Source organism: Calidris pugnax, unplaced genomic scaffold (assembly GCF_001431845.1).
Source record: "Calidris pugnax isolate Ruff unplaced genomic scaffold, ASM143184v1 scaffold289, whole genome shotgun sequence".
NCBI lineage: Eukaryota > Metazoa > Chordata > Aves > Charadriiformes > Scolopacidae > Calidris > Calidris pugnax.
This window is the reverse complement of record NW_015091339.1, coordinates 534,215-558,481: the sequence shown is the minus strand read 5'-3', so window position 1 is coordinate 558,481 and position 24,267 is coordinate 534,215. Positions and strand designations below refer to the sequence as shown.

Sequence of the window (24,267 nt, the reverse complement as noted above, 5' to 3'; positions counted from 1 at the left end):
AGGAAACAGTACCCACCCAGGACCATGGAGAAGCTGGAGCTAAAATGTGGTGGCAGCTGCTGAGGGCACAGAGGGATGAAGAGGAGGCAGAGGGAAGCACACAAATCCTTGGCAAGGCATAAAAATGGATGCAGCTCTTGGAGGAAGATGGACAGACAGCGTTTAGCCCTTTAGGGTGGCCATCCTTACCTTCCAGCATGCAATTTGCACTATGGGAGGGAAAAAAAATCTCACATTTTCAACCTTTCTGCTAAAGGAAGGAGACCATGTCCTGGGTAATCCCCTGTCTGATGTGCCGTGCTGGACCAGAGATGTGGCACTGGAAGGAGGAGCTCTGGGGTGACATTTCCCACCACCCCAACGATTTCCACCAACAATACCATTCCCACCTTGGCGTTTTGTTTCCCCGAGTCTGCTTCATTATTTTTTTTTTTTAATGGCTCCATTCAGGAACAATCTGTCTCCATCCCAAAATCCGTAAAGGCTAATTTGACTCCAGTTGCCTTTCCCCATGGAGAGGGGTCTTAGAGGAGCCGTTCCATCCCGGAGCACACGAGCAGGCAGCCGGTCCCCATCTCACATTTTCAACCTTTCTGCTAAAGGAAGGAGACCATGTCCTGGGTAATCCCCTGTCTGATGTGCCGTGCTGGACCAGAGATGTGGCACTGGAAGGAGGAGCTCTGGGGTGACATTTCCCACCACCCCAACGATTTCCACCAACAATACCATTCCCACCTTGGCGTTTTGTTTCCCCGAGTCTGCTTCATTATTTTTTTTTTTTAATGGCTCCATTCAGGAACAATCTGTCTCCATCCCAAAATCCGTAAAGGCTAATTTGACTCCAGTTGCCTTTCCCCATGGAGAGGGGTCTTAGAGGAGCCGTTCCATCCCGGAGCACACGAGCAGGCAGCCGGTCCCCGCACTGCCAAGCCAAACAGATGGGGTGGGAGGTGGGGGCGGAGACACGGAGGGAGGACAAAGTGTGTGTTTCGGAGGCTTTAATAATCCCTTCTCCTGTCTGAATCATCACAAATCCCAGTGGAAGGGCAGGCATTTTCCAGATGGTAGGAAATAAACTCTGGGACACTTCCACGCTGAGAACTCATTAGCCCTGCTGGCTCTGCTCCAAGCTCGATGGCAGCCCGTGTAAACTGTGTTTGGACCTGCCCTTCTTCTTTTTTTCCTTTTTTTTCCTATCATCTGTGCTCCCACGAAATCTCCAGCCCCGTCTTACATGGACAAGCTGCCCAGCTGGCTATTAATTTGATTACGTGTGGCCTTTGCCTCTCGGAGAACTTCAAGCTCAGGCAAGTATCTTCTCCATAAACCTGCAGCAGGCTAATCCGAGCATCTCAGCTGCCTTCATGCCACCCATCTGCTCGGGTGATGCTTACCTGCCCTCGTGGAGCCTGGGGAATAGGGAAGTGTTCATCTGGTTTCCAGGTTGCACTGGACAGAAAAAAAATAGAAGAAAAAAGAATAAAAATGTATATATGTACAGGCACACAAAGGGATTTAAGCCCAGCCGGAGCCAAATGTGTTCCTACTGCGCTTTGCACGGGGTTGCGGTGGTGGTTTCTCTCCTACTGGGGAGGGGGGATTTTGCCAGGCAGCATCTGCACTTTGGTGGGTGTCACTGCCACCCACCACAGATGACAGGGCCTCCCGAGCAATTGGAAAGCTCCAAATTACCCCTTTGTGCCCCAAATCTCTGCCGCAGACGGAGTGCTACGCTTCACTGGGAAGAGAGAAGCAGCGATATATTTATTGATATAAAACAATGATTTAACAACGCTGGCAGTAGATGTGACAGTTTTAACAAGATTTGGTGGCAAGGTACACTTGGTTATTTACTGCACAGAGGACAGGGTCGGACAGAGCTGTCAGGGAGAACCTCTCGTTGTGTCACGAGGTTCAGAGAGGACCCCCTGACTTTCTAAACTCCTTCTCAGAGAGAAGTCAGGTGTGGCTGGAGCCAATCCTAGTCCCAGGCTTGGTCAAGGGGTTATGTCTAAAGGATTATATATGTACAATCAATCCTTTTTATCACTTAGCTAAGAATTTCAAAGTTTAGTGTGCTATTAACCACTTTTACCAAGGATCTGTTGCAGCAAGGATTCTCTTAACCTCAAGGAATAATCTTGAGCGGCATCCCAACTCAAGGGGAGATCCTGCCATGCAGCCACTGCCATGCAGGAGAGGTCCAAAGGCTCTTGGGCTGTTCGCTTCTTATGGAGGTAAGATGATTAACTTATTGTCATATTTGCATATTGACCGTAGCACCAGTGGTGTGGTGAGGTGGGCCAATTGCTCAAGTTAGCCTTTGGCTGTTGTGTTGTTACCTGTCTCCCTGAGACCACCTTTGAGCCCACATCACAACAAGATGCATCCATTGTGGCCACCACAGGTGGCTATCACTTGGGCAAGGTTGTGGGAGATAAAGGTCAGGTTGGTGCCTGGGGAGGGGGAGGACACTGTCACGATCTCCAACAGCCATTAGCTGAGTGACAGGGAAGCCACATGAGCAGTACCAGGTACTGATAGGGCTTTGCTGCTGGTGGTGTTTCTGGCCACAGTAGCCACCTGGCTTGGCAGGCAGGATGGTCCCCCTTGTGTGGTTGTAGGATGTCACACTCGGCCAAACTTGTGATCAAGAATAAAAGGTTCTCCCCATTTTTTTTTCCTCACTAAAACCTCATAGATTTTCCCCACCACAAACCTTGCCAAGACTGCAGAGAGCTTGAAGGCCTTTAATCATAGAATCACAAAATTTTTTGGGTTGGAAGGGACCTTAAAGATCATCTAGTTTCAACCCTGCCTTTAACAGCCCTTTGAAAACCCCAGCTAAAGACAGATGTTTCTGCAACTCGGTTGGGTAAAAAGTGCCCCACCTCCTATGGGGGTGACCCAACTGCTCTCTGTCTTAAAACATGGGAGGCACAGTAAGAAAACCCCCACTCTGGTTGAAGGAGACAGCAGGACTGTCCCATCTCATTGCAGTGGTGTTTTACAGAAGGAAGGTGTCCCAGAGAGGACTCTGCAGCGTGAGGCTCCCTGGAACAGCTGGAGTTTTGGGTTTGTGATGAGCACAGGGGGATACTTAAAGGCTCAAAGAGCTGAGGCTCTTTAGCCTCAAGAAGAGAAGATTGAGGGGAGACCTCATCTATGTTTACAGGTTCCTAAAGGGTGGGTTGAAGGAGGATGGAGCCAGACTCTTTTCAGTGGTTTCCAGTGACATGACGGGGGGCAACAGGCACAAGCTGGAACATGGGAAGTTCCACTCAAATATGAGGAAGAACTTCTTTCTGGTGAGGGTGGCAGAGCCCTGGAACAGGCTGCCCAGAGAGGTCATGGAGTCCCCTTCTCTGGAGATTTTTAAGCCCTTTGGAAGGGACCTTAAAGATCATCTAGTTTCAACCCTGCCTTTAACAGCCCTTTGAAAACCCCAGCTAAAGACAGATGTTTCTGCAACTCGGTTGGGTAAAAAGTGCCCCACCTCCTATGGGGGTGACCCAACTGCTCTCTGTCTTAAAACATGGGAGGCACAGTAAGAAAACCCCCACTCTGGTTGAAGGAGACAGCAGGACTGTCCCATCTCATTGCAGTGGTGTTTTACAGAAGGAAGGTGTCCCAGAGAGGTCTCTGCAGCGTGAGGCTCCCTGGAACAGCTGGAGTTTTGGGTTTGTGATGAGCACAGGGGGATACTTAAACGCTCAAAGAGCTGAAGCTCTTTAGCCTCAAGAAGAGAAGATTGAGGGGAGACCTCATCTATGTTTACAGGTTCCTAAAGGGTGGGTTGAAGGAGGATGGAGCCAGACTCTTTTCAGTGGTTTCCAGTGACATGACGGGGGGCAACAGGCACAAGCTGGAACATGGGAAGTTCCACTCAAATATGAGGAAGAACTTCTTTCTGGTGAGGGTGGCAGAGCCCTGGAACAGGCTGCCCAGAGAGGTCATGGAGTCCCCTTCTCTGGAGATTTTTAAGCCCTGGCTGGATGCCGTCCTGAGTGATGTGCTCTGGGCAACCCTGCTTTGGCAGGGGAGTTGGGCTAGATCATCTCTAGAGGTCCCTTCCAACTCTGTCAGATCCGTGAAACCGTGAATGGGTCTGAGCCCTGATGGTGCTTCTGTGCTACTTTGCATGGGGAAGGCATCCAGGTGGGGCTTGGCACTCCTGTGCCATCCGGCCCTACAGGAAAGCTGGGGAGTCTTGGTCAGGGAGGGGAGTCAAGGACAATAGAGAATGGCTTTAAACTGAAAGAGGGGAGATTGAGATGAGATCTGGGGAAGATCTTCTTTGCTGTGAGGGTGGTGAGAGCCTGGTCCAGGTTGCCCAGAGAAGCTGTGGCTGCCCCATCCCTGGAGGGTTTCAAGGCCAGGTTGGATGGGGCTTGGAGCAACCTGGTCTGGTGGGAGGTGTCTCTGTCCAGGGCAGGGGATTGGAACTGGATGACCTTTAAGGTCCTTTCCAACACTAACCATTCTGGGATTTGCAGCCCAATGTGTGACTTGACACTGCCGGTGTGTGGTGGGAAGCAAGGGCTGATAATCCTGCAGTCGAGAATTGCAGCCTTCACACCAAAAAGTGACTTTCTCTGTTTGCAGAAGGTGAAATCTGCAGATGTAGGCTATTAAACAGTACGGTTTTGACAAACAGAATATCCTAGATGCCATGAAAGCTTAAAACAGCTACAGCAGCCCTGTAAAGAGCAAGTAGATGCTGTCCTTGAGCATTTCCTACTTGGTTTTGTGGCTCTGGTGATTGAGAAATTGTTCTCCTAGGTCACAACAAATCCAAAAGCCTCCCAAAACATACTGCCAGATAGGATCCCTCCTTCCCTTTCAGGATTTTCCATCCTTTCCCAAGTTCTCCAGCCCTTGCCTTTGCTGCCTATCCCTGAACGCAGTCCTAGACACACACCATCATGAGAAGAGTCTTTGCAGGGCAGGGCTCTGCGCCCAGGGGGCTGTGGGAGGAGGAACGGGGGCTTAGTGGAAAAGGAGTAAATCTCATTAAGGGTTTTAACATTTACGGCCAGCGAGATAATGAAGGCAGGCAATTTGGGATAGCTTTATTGCAGTTATCATAATGTTTCCCTGAAGCACAAAGATAAAAGTCAGTGGGTAATGTCCATAAGGAGGTTTTATATCTCGCTCTTTTTTTTCTTTTTTTTTAATTTTTAAGCAATAGCCATTGTAGTCAAAGATGAGTGTCATTTTAGTAACACAGAGAAGGCAATTATGTGACACTGAAATCCAAAATTACATGACTTTCCAGGATGGCTGTCATGATCTGTTCTCTGCAATCACTGGCAATCCCCCATCCCCAAAATTAAATTAAATTGTTTTACCATGAGGAGTAGTGCTCTCCCCATCTTTACCTCACCAGGACCTGTATTTGGAGACCTCGTAGCAGATCTTCTCCTCTTCCCCTCCTTTATTTTCTGGCTTTATTTTCTCATTTTTGAAATTACTTGAATTTCTGCAATTCAAGAGGAAGGGTAGATGATGGTCCAGGAATGGGAGAGGCCTAAAATGAGAGAAAACAAGTAACTTTTTATTTTTTCACTCTGCACTAATGAACTTGTGGAACTCACTGCTGCAGGGCATGAGGTTACTGCGCACAACTCAACTAATCACAAAACATGCCCACACTAAACTCAAATGTCTTTAGCTTCTTTACTTAGGATTTATATTAAGAGTGGATTGGTATCCGTAAGACATTTTTTTTGTGGCCCAAAGCTTGTTGTTGGCAACAACTGGAGAATTTTATTTCATCCCCTTGAAACACGGTGCGATTGATGAGCTTTCTATTTCCTCAAAGAAGAATGCTAACAAATCTGTGATTTTTAACACAGTGCTTTGAAGGGCTAAGCAAAAACCATCATCCTGAAGGGTTTGCAGCACTGGTGCCCACTACAGTGATGTCAAAAAGAGCTAAAAATCCACACAATTGAGCAACCATGATGTCCCAATCCTTCCAGACAAAAAAATAGGAAGACCAGGCCAGTGACTAAAATGGCTGACTGGAAGTCAACTCCCTGAAAGGAGGGTGTAGTGAGTAGGAGTTGGTCTCTTCTCCCAAGGAATAGGCGATAGGACAAGAGGAAACAGCCTCAAGTTGCACCAGGGGAGGTTTAGATTGGATGTTAGGAAAAAATTCTTCACTCAAAGGGTTATCAAACATTGGAAGAGGCTGACCAGGGCAGTGGTGGAGTCACCATCCCTGGAGGTAAAGATGGGGAGACATGGTGCTGAAGGACATGGGTTAGTGGTGTTTTTTGTCAGTGTTAGGTTGATGGTTGGACTTGATGATCTGAAAGGTCCTTTCCGACCTAGACAATTCTATCATTCAAAGTCAGGGCCGCAGTCCTTTTTTCTTGTTTCACTGGACAAAGCCGCCATCTTGCACAAGGCCCATTTTGGCCTGGGGCTTTGTGGCTGGACAACAGTGCCTGGGAGATTATTTGCTTGACAGTTACTGCGTTTGCATCCTTCAGCAGCAACATGCAGATGGAGGCGAACACACTTTTCTCCCTGCTGTGGAAGAGAGAAAAGGAGAAGTTGGGGGGACAGGACGTGATGGCAAGGCGTGAGGCGACTGCCCGTGAGGTGGACTACAACTCCCAGCATGCTCTGCGGCCTGGCGGCCCCTACGAGCGAGCCCCGCGCAGAGAACTACAATTCCCATCTTGCACCGCTCTGCCCGCCGGGTTTTTTAATTGGCGCGAATCCCTTTCTTCCGTCTCCATGACAACAGGGGGACAAACAAGATGGCGGCGGCCTGTTCGGAGGGGTGACGGGCGGTGCTCGAGTGCGAAGCGCTCCGCGTCCTCTTCTTACTACAGCCCATGGCGGGGGGCGAGGAGAACAGGGAAGAGGGCGGCCTCGATGAGCTGCTTCCCCCTTCTCATGGCCCTCCGCAGGACCCCTCCCAGGGCGTCCCCGGGGAGCTGCCCCGGGACAGGCCCAACCTGCAGCAGCCACAGCCCGGCCTGCCTCACCAAGAGGACGAGAAGGAGAAGGATGGAGAAGATGAAGAGGAGGAGGAGGCACAGCGCACAGAGGTTCAGCTCACTGCCTCCCAGCTATTTGGGGAGGGTTGTCCTCATGAGGGAAGAGCCCTTTTCCCCCCTCATTGCTCAGTGTAGTTGGGGGGGAGCGGGGAGAAGGGGGAGATGGAGGCATCAGGTAGTGTTTTCTCATTTCCTCAAAGAGAGGAAAGGCTGGCTTGGTTTCTTTCCCCTCACCTCCCTTTTCTGCCTTTCTTTAGGGTCCCTTTCATACCCATGGTGTCCAAGATATATTCTGGATTGTCCCTCTCTCCTTGCTATATAAAGACTAAGGATAAAATGGCATATAGATAGCCAAATTAAACCCATTTCCTGTTTATATGCTCAGCCTTGAGATTCAAAAAGTCTCTGGACCCAAGTGAATTTTTTCTCCCTGCTCTGCAGGGCTCTAAAGTATCCACTGCCACAGCATTATTGCCTCATATTTTCACCTAGTGGAAATGCATCTGTAGTTTCCACTGCTATGACAGGAACGTGCTATAATTTAGATGATTACCATTTGAAACATTATTTATCTTGGTCCCTAGATTAGCAATTGTTGTGTGACTTCTCCAAGCTCATAGGAATTTCACAAACCATTGGCTTATTTTCTCATTAAACCTACACAGTGGTTCATTAGTGCCATCTGTCAAGTACCCTCTTTGGCAAAGACTGTTCTCTGAAGAGCAGCGTGAGCTGCTCATGCTGAACAAATTTAAAGGGCCTCCAATAATGTGCATATTGGGGTACAACACTGGGGTTATGTTAGTGCTGATTTTCTGAGATGTTAACATCCATAATCAGTGTGAGTTTCATGGCTCAACATCTCTGGAAACAGGTCCTGTTTAGAGCTGTGCATTTAAACTATAAGGTGGAAAAAAAAAATCCAAGACAAATATTGTTGAACCTTTTTAAATGTATAGAGCTGGTATGTGACATGTTTCCATGTATTTGTTTTGAGGGCTCTATTCATCATTTTTCCTAATGTGTAGTGCCTTAGTAGGGTGATGGAGCACTGAAAGCAGCGTTTGATTGAAGACTTTTATTAAACTCTGTTCCCAGTTGCATCCCAAGCAGCCCCCGGACGCCACCGAGTGTGGAATTCCGTTTCATAAATCTCCCCTTAATCCATTCCTCTCCCTGCCCTCCCCCTTTCTGGTGTTTTATAGGGTCAGTTTGATGGAGTGTTGGATGAAGACACCGTGGCTGAGGGACTCCACAAGCTGGGGCGCTCAGCCCCTGGTACCGAATACGTTTATCTTAATCTGTCACTTTCGGTAAGTATAAGCAAAGAACATCATTATAAAGTGCTTCTCTGCTCAAAGGTTTCCTCTTTTTAACAGCAAATAGCTGGTCTAGTAAAAAAAAAAAATTTAAAGAGGCAGATTTTGATCTCTACCTGTCAGTGCTATTTCATGTACATGGGACTTCTGACAAGACACAGCATGGCTCCTGCTGGTGACTGTCATATCGGTATGTTTTTCTTCACTTAGTAGCAACAGCAGTAAGATTTTTCCTTACCCAGTCTTCGGGTGTGAAAATGTATCTTCCTGCCTTAGCCACTGGAGTTAAAAATACAGGAATCACAGAAAGATATGGGGTTGGAAAGGACCTCTGGAGATCATCTAGTCCAACCCCCTGCCAGAGCAGGGTCACCCAGAGCAGGTTGCACAGAAATGTGTCCAGGTGGGTTTTGAATGTCTCCAGAGAAGGAGATTCCACCACATCTCTGGGTGTTCCAGGGCTCTGCCACCCTCAAAGGAAAGAAGTTCCCCTCATGTTTAGATGGAACTTCTTATATTCAAGTTTGTGCCCATTTCCTCTTGTCCTGTCACTGGGCACCACCAAAAGAAAGCCTGGCCCCATCGTCCTGACACCCACCCTTGAAGTATTTATAGTTGTCGATCAGCTCCCCCCTCAGTCTTCTCCAGACTAAAAAGACCCAAGTCCCTCAGCCTTTCTTCATCAGAGAGATGTTCTGGGCCCCTCATTGTCTTTGTAGCCCTAAACATGTGAAACACCTGAGAATGCTGCAATCATTGTCCCTTCAGAAATTTAAAATGGTTGTGTCTCTTAAAGATTACTTGCTGCCGCTCCCTTTTCTATGCAGCCCTGTTTCTCTGGCATTTCTCCAGGCTACAGCTCTCTCTCCTGGTTGTGTTTTCAAGTCTTCTTCTGACATTTTCTCCATTCGTGGCTGGGCTGCAGGTCTAACAGTTACTTTCTGTATATGTCATCCTGTCCTGACACATCCAGCTGGAGGGTCCTTGGGACCCCTCTTCGATGTCTCCTGCTGCTGCATATCTCTCAGGGAAGCAAGTGAAGTGACACAGCTACTTATTAAAGTCTCTTTGCTTTATTTTTCCAGGGTCGTGAGTTAAGTGACATTAACATTCTCTCCAGATACGTTCACCTAGAGAAGCTGGAACTTTCATATAATAAAATTAATGGTATGTAGTAAATACACTAGTAAATTCTTGGCTTGTGAAATCATGTAAGATGAGAGATGCACTGTACTGTGGAGCTTTAATATCATGAAGCCTGGCCTACGTTTTAATGGTGTAACTACTCCAGCTCTGCAGAATGAGGGGATGGCTGGATCTTCTTGAGAGTGATGGATGGAGCGTTCAGACATCTGCAGCAGCATATGCTTATCAGTGGGAACGTGGAGATTATCATCCAGTTTATTGTCCAAAGATAAAACGAAAGCAAGCATGTCAATACAAGGTTAAGGTTGAGATTTTTACATGTGCAAATGTCATAATATTTAAAGTTACGTCTGGTACAATTTTCCCAGCCTCGAGCTTTTCTTCCTCAAGGTTTCCCATTGGGGAGAAAATGTAAAAAATTATAATCTGGGTTAAAAAAGGTACCAAATGGAGACTGGGGTAAACTCCATCGTCTTCTACTCCTTCCCTCTCCCTCCTCATTTTTTTTAATTTAACATCAAAAGGCATAAGCTGCCGTGGGCAACCTGTTGCATTATTTCTTTCGACTCCATTTCACTGGAGATGCTGGAGCTCAATAATAGCAGCACTTTTGTAAGGTGGCACTTCTCCCAGCTCATTTTGCTGACAGTTTGTCTGTGAAGGCTGGCTCTGAACAGAGCAGGGACTTTTCCATAGCAACTAGTCATTTTGTCTTCAGCAGCAGCCTAAATACTTTTCTCCACTAATTAATAAGTTAGGGCAGAGGTAGTCTCTCTGTCATTCTAGAGGTAGCTGGAATATAAAACTATATTTTGGTTTATAGAGAAATCAGTTTACATAAAAGAAATTTAATGTAGAACTTGAATATTCTTTGTGTTTTAGAAATCATCTTTTTTCTAGTAGAAGGTGCTGATATGTCTGATTTCTGCATTTCAAACATCACTTTCTGAATGCATAACTACAAATTGATTCTTGATTGCTATTGGACATAATTATCACATTTTGACATGATAGCGTTCAGACATCTGCAGCAGCATATGCTTATCAGTGGGAACGTGGAGATTATCATCCAGTTTATTGTCCAAAGATAAAACGAAAGCAAGCATGTCAATACAAGGTTAAGGTTGAGATTTTTACATGTGCAAATGTCATAATATTTAAAGTTACGTCTGGTACAATTTTCCCAGCCTCGAGCTTTTCTTCCTCAAGGTTTCCCATTGGGGAGAAAATGTAAAAAATTATAATCTGGGTTAAAAAAGGTACCAAATGGAGACTGGGGTAAACTCCATCGTCTTCTACTCCTTCCCTCTCCCTCCTCATTTTTTTTAATTTAAAATCAAAAGGCATAAGCTGCCGTGGGCAACCTGTTGCATTATTTCTTTCGACTCCATTTCACTGGAGATGCTGGAGCTCAATAATAGCAGCACTTTTGTAAGGTGGCACTTCTCCCAGCTCATTTTGCTGACAGTTTGTCTGTGAAGGCTGGCTCTGAACAGAGCAGGGACTTTTCCATAGCAACTAGTCATTTTGTCTTCAGCAGCAGCCTAAATACTTTTCTCCACTAATTAATAAGTTAGGGCAGAGGTAGTCTCTCTGTCATTCTAGAGGTAGCTGGAATATAAAACTATATTTTGGTTTATAGAGAAATCAGTTTACATAAAAGAAATTTAATGTAGAACTTGAATATTCTTTGTGTTTTAGAAATCATCTTTTTTCTAGTAGAAGGTGCTGATATGTCTGATTTCTGCATTTCAAACATCACTTTCTGAATGCAAAACCACAAATTGATTCTTGATTGCTATTGGACATAATTATCACATTTTGACATGATCTCTGCACTTACCTATGCATTGACATACAGTATTTGACATTTTGATTGGACATAATTATCACATTTTGACATGATGATCTCTGCTTTTACCTATGCACTGACGTACAGTATTTGATGTTTTATTTTGTTACTAGATCTTTCGTGTATCAGTCACATGCCTTACCTACTAGAACTGAATGCTTCCAACAATGAATTGACTACATATTTTGCTTTTAAACCGCCTAAAAATCTCAAGGTAAGTTGCAAAAAAATGCATTTTATAGGTTTAAATTCAAAATGGTTTTCTAAATCTAACTGAGACATTGTATTTGGGCATGTGCAAAAGCGAGTTTTTATGCCTTCCTTATTCTTCTTTCTTACATAATTTGATATTTTAATAGCTTTTCCAAATGCTTGTGTATTTTACACTGCACATTTCAGTCTTTTATTTTCTTTTACACACTGAACCCTGGCATGCCACGGGAAGGTATATTGTACAGCCGACTGGAAATATAGCCAGAGTTTTTTTTCCTTGCTTGTTGAATTCATCAGCCCTTTAGTGGGACCAGTTCCTGCCTTTCAGATTGACTGGTGCCAGTTTGTGTGCCTGTTGGATCCCATGTGCCAGCTCTTCCCTTTGCTGGCTTTTTCTTGTCACCCACTTTGGGTTATAAAAAGCAGGAGGTCGTTTCGGAATACGACCTATATGTATTTCTCTGTCTTCCCTGTTAGGTTTAGGTAAGTTGCAAAATTGCATAATTACAGGACCGTTAATGTATAGTTTTGGAAGTTCCCAAATTGTGAGCTCTATGTGTCATAATAATGAGCTTTGTTGTTTACGTCCCAATATTAATATTAATGAGCTTTTTATTTCTTCCACACCCTTGATCGCACATTTAATCTAACAGCTGTTTAGTTTCACGAGACAGCTGTTAAGTGCTGAAGGAAAAAAAAAATTAACTTTCTGTCTTCTTTTTTTTTCTTTAGGAAGTAGATTTTTCCTACAATCAAATACCTAAAATGCAAGATCTGTCAGCGTACCACGCGCTTACTAAACTCTTGCTGGATTGTATCCTTTATGGAAGCTTGAGTGGGAGAAAAGTTGCTTGTTTGCTTTCTGATTTTTTTTTTAATATGTTTGCATAATTACAGGACCGTTAATGTATAGTTTTGGAAGTTCCCAAATTGTGAGCTCTATGTGTCATAATAATGAGCTTTGTTGTTTACGTCCCAATATTAATATTAATGAGCTTTTTATTTCTTCCACACCCTTGATCGCACATTTAATCTAACAGCTGTTTAGTTTCACGAGACAGCTGTTAAGTGCTGAAGGAAAAAAAAAATTAACTTTCTGTCTTCTTTTTTTTTCTTTAGGAAGTAGATTTTTCCTACAATCAAATACCTAAAATGCAAGATCTGTCAGCGTACCACGCGCTTACTAAACTCTTGCTGGATTGTATCCTTTATGGAAGCTTGAGTGGGAGAAAAGTTGCTTGTTTGCTTTCTGAACAGCTGTTTGCTGCAAACAGATACCTGCCTGCTTTGTGTTTTTCCTTTGTGTCATTTTTGTCTTTAGAAGGAAGATTAAACACTGTCATTCTGGCAGTGAAAGTGATCTTAATTTACTTAAGCACGTGTGGTGGTAGAGGTGTTTGTGTGTACATCTAAGGTATTAGCCTCCTGGAGGAACACCAAAAAAAACCTTCAGTTTGCATCATGTAGATCTGAAAAAGTGAGATGTCGCACCGTCTTTGCGTGGTGGAGGTAAGGTATTAGCCTCCTGGAGGAACACCAAAAAAACCTTCAGTTTGCATCATGTAAATCTGAAAAAGTGAGATGTCACACCGTCTTTGCGTGGTGGAGGTAATAAATAACCCCAGTATTTTTCTATAAGAAAGGTTAATAGGAAATCCCCTTGGAACACTAAGCTCCCTTAAATGAAAAAGAGGCACGTTGTTTAATCTCAGACGTAGCTAATTACGCAGGGATTGTGGAGGACAAGGCTGTTTAATGACAGCGAAGAGAATCTTCAGGTGAGAGAAAACTTCCAGGAGTATGCTGGGGGAAATACATAGAGCCAAGATGTTCTGCTCCCCACCTTCCACACCCTCAGTCTGGTCCCCAGTTTGTGGGAGTAGAATCATAGAATCATAGAATTTCCCAGGCCGGAAGGGACCTCCAAAGGTCATCTAGTCCGACCTCCCCGCAGTCAGCAGGGACACCCCCAACTAGACCAGGTTGCCCAGGGCCTTGTCGAGCCTCACCTTGAATATCTCCAGGGATGGGGCCTCAACCACCTCCCTGGGCAACCTGTTCCAGTGCTCCACCACCCGCACAGTGAAGAACCCTCTCCTCATCTCCAGTCTAAATCTGTTCCCCTCCAGCTTGAAGCCATTGCCCCTCGTCCTGTCACTGCAGGCCTTTCTAAACAGGTTCTCCCCAGCCTTCCTGTAGGCCCCCTCAGGTACTGGAAGGCTGCTATTAGGTCTCCCCGGAGCCTCCTTTTCTCCAGGCTGAACAACCCCAGCTCCCTCAGCCTGTCCTTGTAGCAGAGGTGCTCCATCCCCCTGATCATCCTTGTGGCCCTCCTCTGGACCCTCTCCATCAGGTCCATGTCCTTCTTATACTGAGGGCTCCAGACCTGCACACAATACTCCGGGTGAGGTCTCACCAGAGCAGAGTAAAGTGGCAGAATCCCCTCTCTGGACCTGCTGGCAACGCATCTTTTGATGCAGCCCAGGATGTGATTGGCCTTCTGGGCTGCAGGTGCCCACTGCCTGCTCATGTCCAGCTTCTCATCCACCAGAACCCCCAAGTCCCTTTCCTCAGGGCTGCTTTCTAATACCTCACCCCCAAGCCTGTACTGATGGTGAGGATTGTTCTGGCCCAGGTGCAGAACCTTGCATTTGCTCTTGTTGAACCTCATGAGGTTCACCTGGGCCCACCTCTCCAGCCTGTCCAGGTCCTTTTGGATGACATCCCATCCCTCTGGTGTATTGACAACACCACACAGCTTGGTAGAAACGCTATTCTGGCAGAAATCAGATAAAGATCGGTGTATCGACAACACCACACAGCTTGGTAGAAATGCTATTCTGGCAGAAATCAGATAAAGGTGAACCTGCAGATTAAGTTTCTTCATTAATTACTTCTCCAAGGCTGTCCATAGTACTCTTAGTCTCCCTAATGATTTTCCTAAGCTTTTCTGAGAGGTCTTCTGAAGTTTCTTGTTGACATGCTGCCTTGTTACAACTGCTTCCTGAAGGCTCATGAGCCTTTTCTCTTTGCCTCTTAAATTGCATCTTGATTTTCTGCTCTCCGAAGAGGAGAAGATAGCAGGCTGGTGCAGTTTTCTCTCTCTCTCTCTCTCTCTTGTTCTCAAAGTAGCCCATTACCAAACGATATTAATACAATGCCTTTTTCATGTAGGAGCAGATAAAGCATTTCCAGGGTGCCCAGGTTACATTATTCACACGTTTTACAAGGTGTGCAGGTGACATGATTCCTGTCAGAAAATGGCATTGAGGCACTATCCCTTTGCAATTCTAATTTTCCTCCACAGAGCAAAAACCATATGGCAAAATGAAAAGGGTAAAAAAAAAGATCAGAGATTTGTATTGTGGGTCTGAATCAGTATTTTTTTTTTTTTCATTTGGTTTCAATGCAGCAGTGTGCTGCCCCCAATTTCTTCATTCATCAATGCAGATGCCATTGAATGGGGGAGAAAAACTGTTTCATGCACACAGTTGCCACAGGACTCTATGAAATAGAGGAAAATGAATGCAGAATTTAGGAGTGTAGAATTTAGAACAGCAAAGTGGCACCGTTCCTAACCCATGTCAAGCACTCCTCGCCGAAGACATGGCAGACAAAACAAGCTGTTCTTTGTAATCCTCAAAGAAAATACTATGTTAAATATCAGGCAGTAGCAGAAATGTTTGGCATGTGTTTCTGCTTGACAGTAACTAAGCATTTCTTAGCATATTTAAGTGAATTATGTTGCAGATGGTAAGGTCATTGTAACTTTTTTTTTTTTCCTGAAGGTGCACACACAAGCACACCTGACAGGTTTATAAATGAGTTTTCAAGGAGGAAACTGCCCAAACCAGAAAGGGAGGCAGCTTGGGCAATAATGTCTGACAAAGCAATATAGTCAGTCAATAAAGGACTAAAACTGATTATATTAGGTTTTAGTGCTGAGCAATTTGCTGCCTCATATTGATGCTTATGCCTTAAACAATACTTTTTCCACGCCAAAACTTTTCCTCCACAGTTTAAAGAGAAGTGGTCTTTGCATTTTAAATGCAAATATCAATGTCTGTGGATGGTTTTGGTTTCTTTTCTAAAATTATAGAGACAGCCTAGTGTGAGGTCCTACAAAAAGATAAATCTGTGCTTAATAACTCATTTCTCCTCCTCTCCCTCCCCATCTTGGCCTGTGAGTGCAGAACTGAGGGAATGTACAATGAAGTCCCTTTGTAGGAACACAGTTAGGAAAAAACAGAGTGAGGTCACAGTTATTAAAGACCATTCTAATATCCCTGCCTAAAGCTTACAGTTTGCTTGGTTACAATATCATTCAGACTGAGAGGGGGGAAAAAAAATCCTGACAATTTGTCCACTGCCTGGTAAAACTTGAAATGTGAATGAAAATTCTCTTCCCCCTGGTTGCAGGCAGAGTTCATTCTCTCAAATCAATTAAAAATGTATTCTTCTGTGGTTGACTAAAAGCATTTCTCTGTGTCCTGCATGTTCTGGCTATATTTTTTTCTTTTTTCAGTTATATTTCTTAGTTTTTTTATGTAGTTCCAGCTTGGACACTTAGGATATGGGTGCGATTCTTCTTGTTTGTCTTCAGCCACCAAACAATTAGATGTTCAGATCAGAGTTATCTGATTTCTGTAAAGTGGAGAGATATGGAGTCAGGTACCTCTGCAGTTCATCCTGTAGTAAGGGAATAATCTGAGATAGTTTGTTGTCAAAGGAAGCCTGATTTAAGGAATCTGGGTAGTTATCTTAATGCTGAAATTTGCTGAGAGGAATCCTAACTACTTTTACTGCTGCTTCTGAGCTTAATGTTTATTTGAAATATGCTTTCCCCTTTTAGTACAGATGGCCAGCATAGAACAGGTATAATTTAGAGTGAAACAGCCCCGTATAGTACTATTGTGTGTTAATTGGGTAATTTGTATATAATGCTTGGAGGTCAAGGTCAGATTGGAGCAACGTTAAGCACTTTGTAAACGTAAAGACACTGCACATTTCTCTGAAGGCTCAGCTGTATGCCTGTATTCTACAGCTAACCCAGCATGACTGGTGCCCAGTTAAAGAAATAAGACCCCTATGTTTTAGCCTGCACCCATAGAATTATGGAATGGTTTGGGTTGGAAGGGACCTGAAAGATCATCTAGTCCCACCTCCCAGGTTGCTCAAAGCCCTGTCCAACCTGACCTTGAACCCCTCCAGGGATGGGGCAGCCACAGCTTCTCTGGGAAACCTGGGCCAGGGTCTCCCCATTGGCTAATTAGCTACTAATTCTTGCTAAGTTTTTGTGTACAGTTATTTTCCTTAAATGCAAACGCCTCTGTATAGACAATAACATCGAGGAGATAAGAGGACTGGAGAAGTGTCATAGTCTGACTCATCTTAGTTTGGCACACAACAGACTCATTGCAATCAGTGGCCTCAAGAACTTACCTATCAAAATACTCAATCTGGTAAGAAAGAAATAATTCTAGTTGATTTCCTACCTGTCTTTTATCAATATATTAATGCCTTAATAAATGTAATTAAATTAAATGTAATTACATAACAAGTTTGGAGACTATGTGTAACACTGGACACGCAATCATAGAATCCCAGGTTGGAAGGGACCTCAAGGATCATCTGCTCCAACCTTTCTTGGCAAAAGCACGGTCTAGACAAGCTGGATCTTGAAAGTGTCCAATGTTGAGGAAATCCACCACTTCCCTGGGGAGATTATTCCGATGGATGATTGTTCTTAGGGTGAAAAATTTTCCTTTTGTGTCCAGTTGAAATCTCCCCATTACCCCCTGTATTTTCCATGTGACTCCTTGTAAAAAGGGGGTCTCCATCTTCTTTGTAGCCACACTTTAAATACCAGAACATGGTGATATGGTCTTACCTAAGCCTTCTATTGAGAAAAGCCTTCTTTTCTCAAGGTGGAACAAACCCAATTCTCTCAGCCTTTACTCTTATGGCAGACTTCCTAGAACTTTGATTTACTAATACAGGATCCACCTAAACATGAGGAGGAACTTCTTTACTGTGAGACTGGTGGAGCACTGGAACAGGCTGCCCAGAGAGGTGGTGGAGTCCCCTTCTCTGGAGACATTCAAAACCCAACTGGACAAGATCCTGTGCAACCTGCTCTAGGTAGACCCACTTCGGTGGGGGGTTGGACTTCATGATCTCCAGAGGTCCCTTCCAACCCCATATGATTCTATGATTCTATATAGGTTAGAAGCGATCTGGGAAGGTCATCTGAGGCAGCTTCCTTCTCAAAGCAGAGCCATCTTCAGTGGAGGCTGCTCAGCACCCCTTGTCCAGCTGGGTTTGAATTTCTCTGTAGATACTTTGCATTTGCTTTGGGTACGTTTTGTTACTGCTTAGGTGATGCATCAGAAGTTACAGCTTCCTTCTCAAAGCAGAGCCATCTTCAGTAGAGGGTGCTCAGCATCTTGTCCAGCTGGGGTTTGAATTTCTCTGTAGATACTTTGCATTTGCTTTGGGTACGTTTTGTTACTGCTTAGGTGATGCATCAGAAGTTACATGCTCTGCAGGTCCCACAATACAAACAACGAAGATTTGTTTTTAAAAAGTACATTTCTTCATAAAATTCTCTTCATGGTAGCAGTGGGCTGGGGCAGGAGAGGGAAAAGCAAGGACAGTGAAGCCCCCGTTCATTTTAGAAAACAAGCGGTACGTTTTGTTACTGCTTAGGTGATGCATCAGAAGTTACATGCTCTGCAGGTCCCACAATACAAACAACAAAGATTTATTTTTAAAAAGTATATTTCTTCATAAAGTTGTCTTCATGGTAGCAGTGGGCTGGGGCAGGAGAGGGAAAGGCAAGGACTGTGAAGCCTGCGTTCATTTTAGAAAACAAGTCAAATTTAATATGCAAATCTGATATATATCATTAAAGGATTTTTGTTTAATTTTTAATGATTTTCTAATGAGATTGGAAGCGCTATATTGCCAGCTTTGCATCAAGATATCTAGGATATATGTATTTAAATGCAGCATTTCTAGATGCTATAGTGGGATTTATTGTATCTGGCTTCAGATTTCTGCAGTGTGGACAACTGCAGGTGAGCCAGTTGTTCTCTGCAGCCTCAAAAGTCAGTGGAGAGAAATGGATACTTAAAATATTTCATTATTGTGACTGAGCTGCTGAGAGTTACATTAACACAAGATGCATCAGGCCTTGAAAGCTCCAGTTTCTCTCTTGGTTATGAAGATGGCCAAGGGTAACTAACCAAGATATGGACCTTTCTGTCAATGTCTCAGCTTGTTTGCAGGCATCTTACTCTTTCACAGGTCTTGGGAAGGCATTTATCTTGGTTTTCTTCAGTTCTGTGTTTGTAAAATGTCCTTAATAATACCAACACTGCCTTTTGCATCATTTTGAGATAATTTGAGAGCCATCAGTATAGAGGTTGCGCAGACACACAAGCAAAAAGTATATTTAATGCAATTTAGGTAGTATAAAATACAACAGGCTACTTCTTAGTAGGTTTTACTTTTTAATAACGGTTTTAAAAAATATTTAATGGGATTTTTAAAATGAGTACCAAAAACCTATACATAGAAATATGTTCATATTTGCTACAGTAGTTTTAAGCACCTACATAAATATTTTAGGGAGAGTGAATGAATCCTTTATCAAGAGTAGAAATATTCTTTTCCAATCCTTTTAAAATTTTAAAGATTTTACTTCTGGTCTGGAGTAATTGGTATAGAAAAGAGTAACTAAGGTCTGTACCCATCAAGGCCTGATGGGCCCCTGTACTTATTACTGCTTCGATATTCAGGAAAGGTATTCACATTTCAAAGTGGACCTTAGTATGTTTTGAATAATATATTCAAACAGTTTCAATAACATATTTTTAATATATTTCAGATATATAATACCTCGGGTAGCTGGCAGTCATGCCCTTAGTGGCAATTAAACTGAATTTTGTCTCATTTTTAGCGGATAAGATTAACTCGGATATTGGCAAAATCCTGTCTAAAAGTTCTGAAATGAGCTAGAGGAGTGTGACAGTGTGAGCTGACAGGAAGATCTTTTCTCTAAAAGCTTTCTTGGGGGTGAACTACAGCGAGTCCCTGAACCATTGTGTGCTCTGATTTCCTCATCTGTTAAAAGGCCTGGTAATAATTCTGTTACTAACGGTTATCTCTGCTCCGGAAAATGTTTTGGAGGTTGTGTTAACAGCTAAGCCTTATTAATACCAACGCGTCCTCCAGTTAGGGTTCTAACATGCTGATACCATTATTTATATGACTGCTTGTCTTTTTTAATTAGCAAAGTAGATAGTCATATGGAAATTATGTAAATAGACAGATTTTAGCCTAGCGTTTTCTTTTACTAATTAGAATAAAATGCAGGGTTGGTTTTTTTGTTTTTTTTTTCATGGGAGCAGCCATCCCCTCTCTTCCCATTGATTCAGCTTTCTTTTCCATTTTCCCTTGAGCTTTTTAGGTTGAAAGACTCGTAAGGTCTGAAGTTTGGAAGAAAGGCTTCAAAAACTGTAAATACTGCCTAGTTATACCAAAAAGCCTTTATTCTGCTTATGTTTGCAAAAAAAAAAAAATAAGAAGTGCAGCTCTAATGAACTGGACTCTTAGGAATTTTGTGCTTTGCAAAAAAAGGGATCTCTGCACAAATCCCTTTTGTTCTCAGAATTTTATGTGCACCTCTTGCATAGTGTTTTGCAACTAGAGCTCTAAGCTGTATCCTATTAGAGGTGTAACGAAGAACAGGAAGAGCCTCCACGCTATTAATAACCTAATTAAACATTTAAAAGTCAGGAAAAAATGTCAAGGACAGACAACTGGATTAACATTAGAGTCAGCTGGCTTATTTATTTCCATAGTTCCTAAATATTTATTAATAGAATATGAGGCTTCTGAGCTTTCAGCACAAGGTGATGCTGATGGAAAAATCTAACTCGCAAGGTTATACAGAAAGGATCATGTTGAGAGGCCATCTGGGTATGTGTGACCACTGGGACAAAGATGAGTGCAGAACCAAACGTGTTATACCTGTTTGGAGTTTGTAGCAGAAATGAGTATATGATTTGTGAGGCCCTGAGAAACGAAGCCATCTGGTGTCCAGTGAGAAATGTAGGTCTTCTGCCTTCTACCTTGTTTGGAAGGAATGTAAAACACTGGTTGGTTCTGAATTTTCAACAGCTTGGCTCGTTTGTTGTGTTAGAGTCTGGATGAACTTACAGCAAGGTGGGTTTGTGGGGTTTTTTTGAACATTTCTCTGCGTGCTGTCACTGACAGTAAATAAAATCTGCCTTCATTTAGTGTGCATTAGGATGAACTTGTGTATCCTAGAGATATTTTTATAGACTGTCTGCAGTCCAAAGAAGACAGTACTCTATTGTTCTACCTTAATATTGTCATTATTTATTCCGTAATCATAAGTGTAAATATATCCATGATTACAGAGGGAAATTCTATGTATTTATGTATATATATTCTATACTTTTATGTGCATATCTATTGTCTATATTTTGAGTTGGATAGAGACAGGAGTATCCTTTAGCTGGTATCAGCTTTAAAAGAATATTAGAGCTCTTTTTATTGCTGTTGTCTCTTGCAGCTCTTCAAGGTGAGTTGAAGACAAGCTAATCAGAAGGTAGTTGATTCTTTTTTCCTTGAGCAGTGAGGAAAGCTGTAATATGTCTTTTCAAGATGAAGATGGGGCTAATTCATAACAGGCCTCTTTGTAATAGGATTCTCAATAAGAAAGTGAACTCCATTCTTCCTCAGGAATGCTGGTTTCTGTCTGTAGAACTTTATCAACAGTTTTTATGCTTTCATTTCTTAAGTGAACTCCATTCTTCCTCAGGAATGCTGTTTTCCATCTGTAGAACTTTATCAACACTTCTTATGCTTTCATTTCTTCTCAGAGCTCTTTTTATTGCTGTTGTCTCTTGCAGCTCTTCAAGGTGAGTTGAAGACAAGCTAATCAGAAGGTAGTTGATTCTTTTTTCCTTGAGCAGTGAGGAAAGCTGTAATATGTCTTTTCAAGATGAAGATGGGGCTAATTCATAACAGGCCTCTTTGTAATAGGATTCTCAATAAGAAAGTGAACTCCATTCTTCCTCAGGAATGCTGGTTTCTGTCTGTAGAACTTTATCAACAGTTTTTATGCTTTCATTTCTTAGAGCTCTAACCAGATTGAGAAGATAACTGGGCTGGACAGCTTGAAAACTCTACAGAAGCTGGACCTATCTAGCAATAAAATATCTAGTCTAGAAGGCTTGGAGGAACATGATCTACTAGAGGTGATTGACCTAGAGGATAACCAGGTAGCGTAGTTAATATTGATCTCAGCTTTTTTCTAAGAATGCATAATTTATATATTTTTTTTCTAAAATTCAATCCCTTTAAGGCTTAATCAAAAAATCTTACAGCACTGCAAGGAATGAATATTAGAAAAGATGACATTTTTTTCCTTTGGTATTTCACTCCAGTACTGCTTCACATGTTGATTGATGGTGTACTCCTCGGGCCTTATTTAATATCTCTAGATGGGTTTATCTTGATGTAGGTATCACTTCTGTGGTATTTAGTGCTCACATCCATAAAGAACTAACAGTGCTCCCTTGAGTGGATAAGACAGGGATGAGTATGCAGCTTTTTCAGCTTGATTATTCTTGAGGATCTTTACTTACATCACAGCTTTTCTACTGCCAGGCCTCAGGAGGGTTTGCTAATATCTCTCGGCCCAATTTTATGACCCCAGATTCTTCTGAGCTCTCAGCTGGAAACTTCCTGTGAGGCAGAACTGCATGTACTCTATTGTAAAGTGGCTTTTGTTATGCAGCAGAATTTTCACTGGAAGTACAAAGATACAATCCAAGTGATTTGTATTTGAATTTTGAAACCCAAGCCATATGTACATAATACTTTTGATGTTGAGCTTCCAGGGTCCTTAACTGAAAAGATCGTCAATTCATGAATCATTTTGACATCAGACAGATCTGCATGTGAAAAAAAAAAAATCTAAGAAAATAAGAAATAAAAATATAAACCAGGAATCGAACATTTTCTGTCCTTTTCCCCCGCTTGCAAGTTACATATGTAGGTTTGAACTCAAGACACTGTGAATTCTTTTTCTCACTGTGTTCAGGTTGACATTTAAAGGTACATCAATTGCACTAGGCAGGAAACCAGCTAATAGTATGGTTGCTATTAGCATTAATAACACCACTTCCATTGGCTCATATAGTTGCCACTGTTCTTTACGGCACGCAAAAGCTATTAACTTTACCTCATCAAAATTTGCCTCTTTTAATGATGTTATTGAAACTGGTTAATGAGTCACCATTTTTTTTTTGAACGTTTCCTTCTGAAGAATAATTTGAAGAGAATTTTAAGTAATTAACACAGAAAGATCTGAGTTACTTCAGCTCGCTACCACCCAGAATGATCTTAAAAGCTTGGTTTTTCAAAAATGGGCACAATAGGTTTATCTGCAAACCATGACTCTCATATATATGTTGAGTGATTTTTTTAAAAGTTGACAGTTGGCATTCTGTGATTTATTTAGGAAAACCCATCCAACCGGCATCTAACTTGATCAAAACTGTTCCACAGTGGGCTTCTTGTTATCTCAGAATGAATATTGGGTAGGCTATAGTTGAGATTTATGTTTTTAGACACTTTACATAAGCTGAGTGTAAGTGAGGGCTAGAATCTGAAGTCTTTTGGGTTCAGTCTTTCAGCAGCGGAGGAAAGGAGGTTGTAGAGAGGCAGGTGTTGGCCTCTTCTCCCAAAGGACGAATGACAAGACCAGAGGAAATGGTCTGAAGTTGGGGCAGGGGAGGTTTAGATTAGATATTAGAAAGAATGACTTTACTGAGAGAGTGGTCAGGCACTGGAACAGCCTGCCCAGGGAGGTGGTGGAGTCACCATCCCTGGAGGTATTTAAGAAACGTATAGACATGGCTCTTCAGGGCATGCTCTAGTGCCCAAGGTTATTGGTTTATGGCGAGGTGTTGAGTGTGGGGTTTAGTTGGTGGGTGTGGTGTTTTTGGTGGGCGTTTGGTGTGGTGTGGTGTGTTTTTTTGGTTTTTTTTGTTTGTTTGTTTGTTTTTTTGTGGTTGGACTCGATGATCTCAGAGGTGCCTTCCAACCACTAAGATTCTGTGATTCTGTGAAAACCAGGTATCCCGACGAGGCAATTCATCCCAGCCTACCACAGACGGGTTGACCTCTGGAACTGCCTCTCCCCACTGATTATAAAGTGAATTTAAGTGACTGACTCGGGCTAATTTAACAGATGGCTAAAATGGAGCAACGTGAATTCCATTGGACCCATTTTGTTTTAATTGAGAGCCTCACAGCTGTTCGCTCGGGGTCTAGCATGACTTTGACTAATCCCATGTTAACTTCTAATGCTTATCTGATGTGCCTGAGTGCAGCCAGGTGGGGTTGCCTTTGTTGATGGAGGAGACTTTTGGTGACCAGGTTATTGGACGAGGGAAAGGCTGTCGATATAGTATACCTGGACTTCCAAAAAGCATTTGATACGGTCCCTCACACAAATCTAGTGGAAAAACTGGCTTCGCACGGAGTGGATGATCACACGATCTGTTGGATCAAGCACTGGCTGACTGGAAGGTCCCAAAGAGTTGTACTCAATGGATTTACGTCCAGCTGGCGGCCGGTCACTCGTGGTGTCCCTCAGGGCTCAGTGCTAGGAACATTT

The 24,267-nt window shown here is 43.1% G+C and overlaps 1 protein-coding gene across 1 annotated transcript in view; it reads left to right on the top strand.

Moving 5' to 3' along the window:
- Positions 1-6,784: 6,784 nt before the first annotated feature.
- LRGUK (leucine-rich repeats and guanylate kinase domain containing) overlaps positions 6,785-24,267 on the top strand; it is a 71,646-nt gene continuing 54,163 nt past the window's right edge. The window contains exons 1-7 of the mRNA XM_014960999.1: positions 6,785-7,067; positions 8,222-8,329; positions 9,421-9,502; positions 11,447-11,547; positions 12,279-12,360; positions 16,884-17,008; positions 21,719-21,862. Of these exons, the coding sequence (XP_014816485.1) occupies positions 6,852-7,067; positions 8,222-8,329; positions 9,421-9,502; positions 11,447-11,547; positions 12,279-12,360; positions 16,884-17,008; positions 21,719-21,862 (858 nt within the window). The 5' untranslated portion in view covers positions 6,785-6,851. The remainder of the gene's footprint in view (positions 7,068-8,221; positions 8,330-9,420; positions 9,503-11,446; positions 11,548-12,278; positions 12,361-16,883; positions 17,009-21,718; positions 21,863-24,267) is intronic.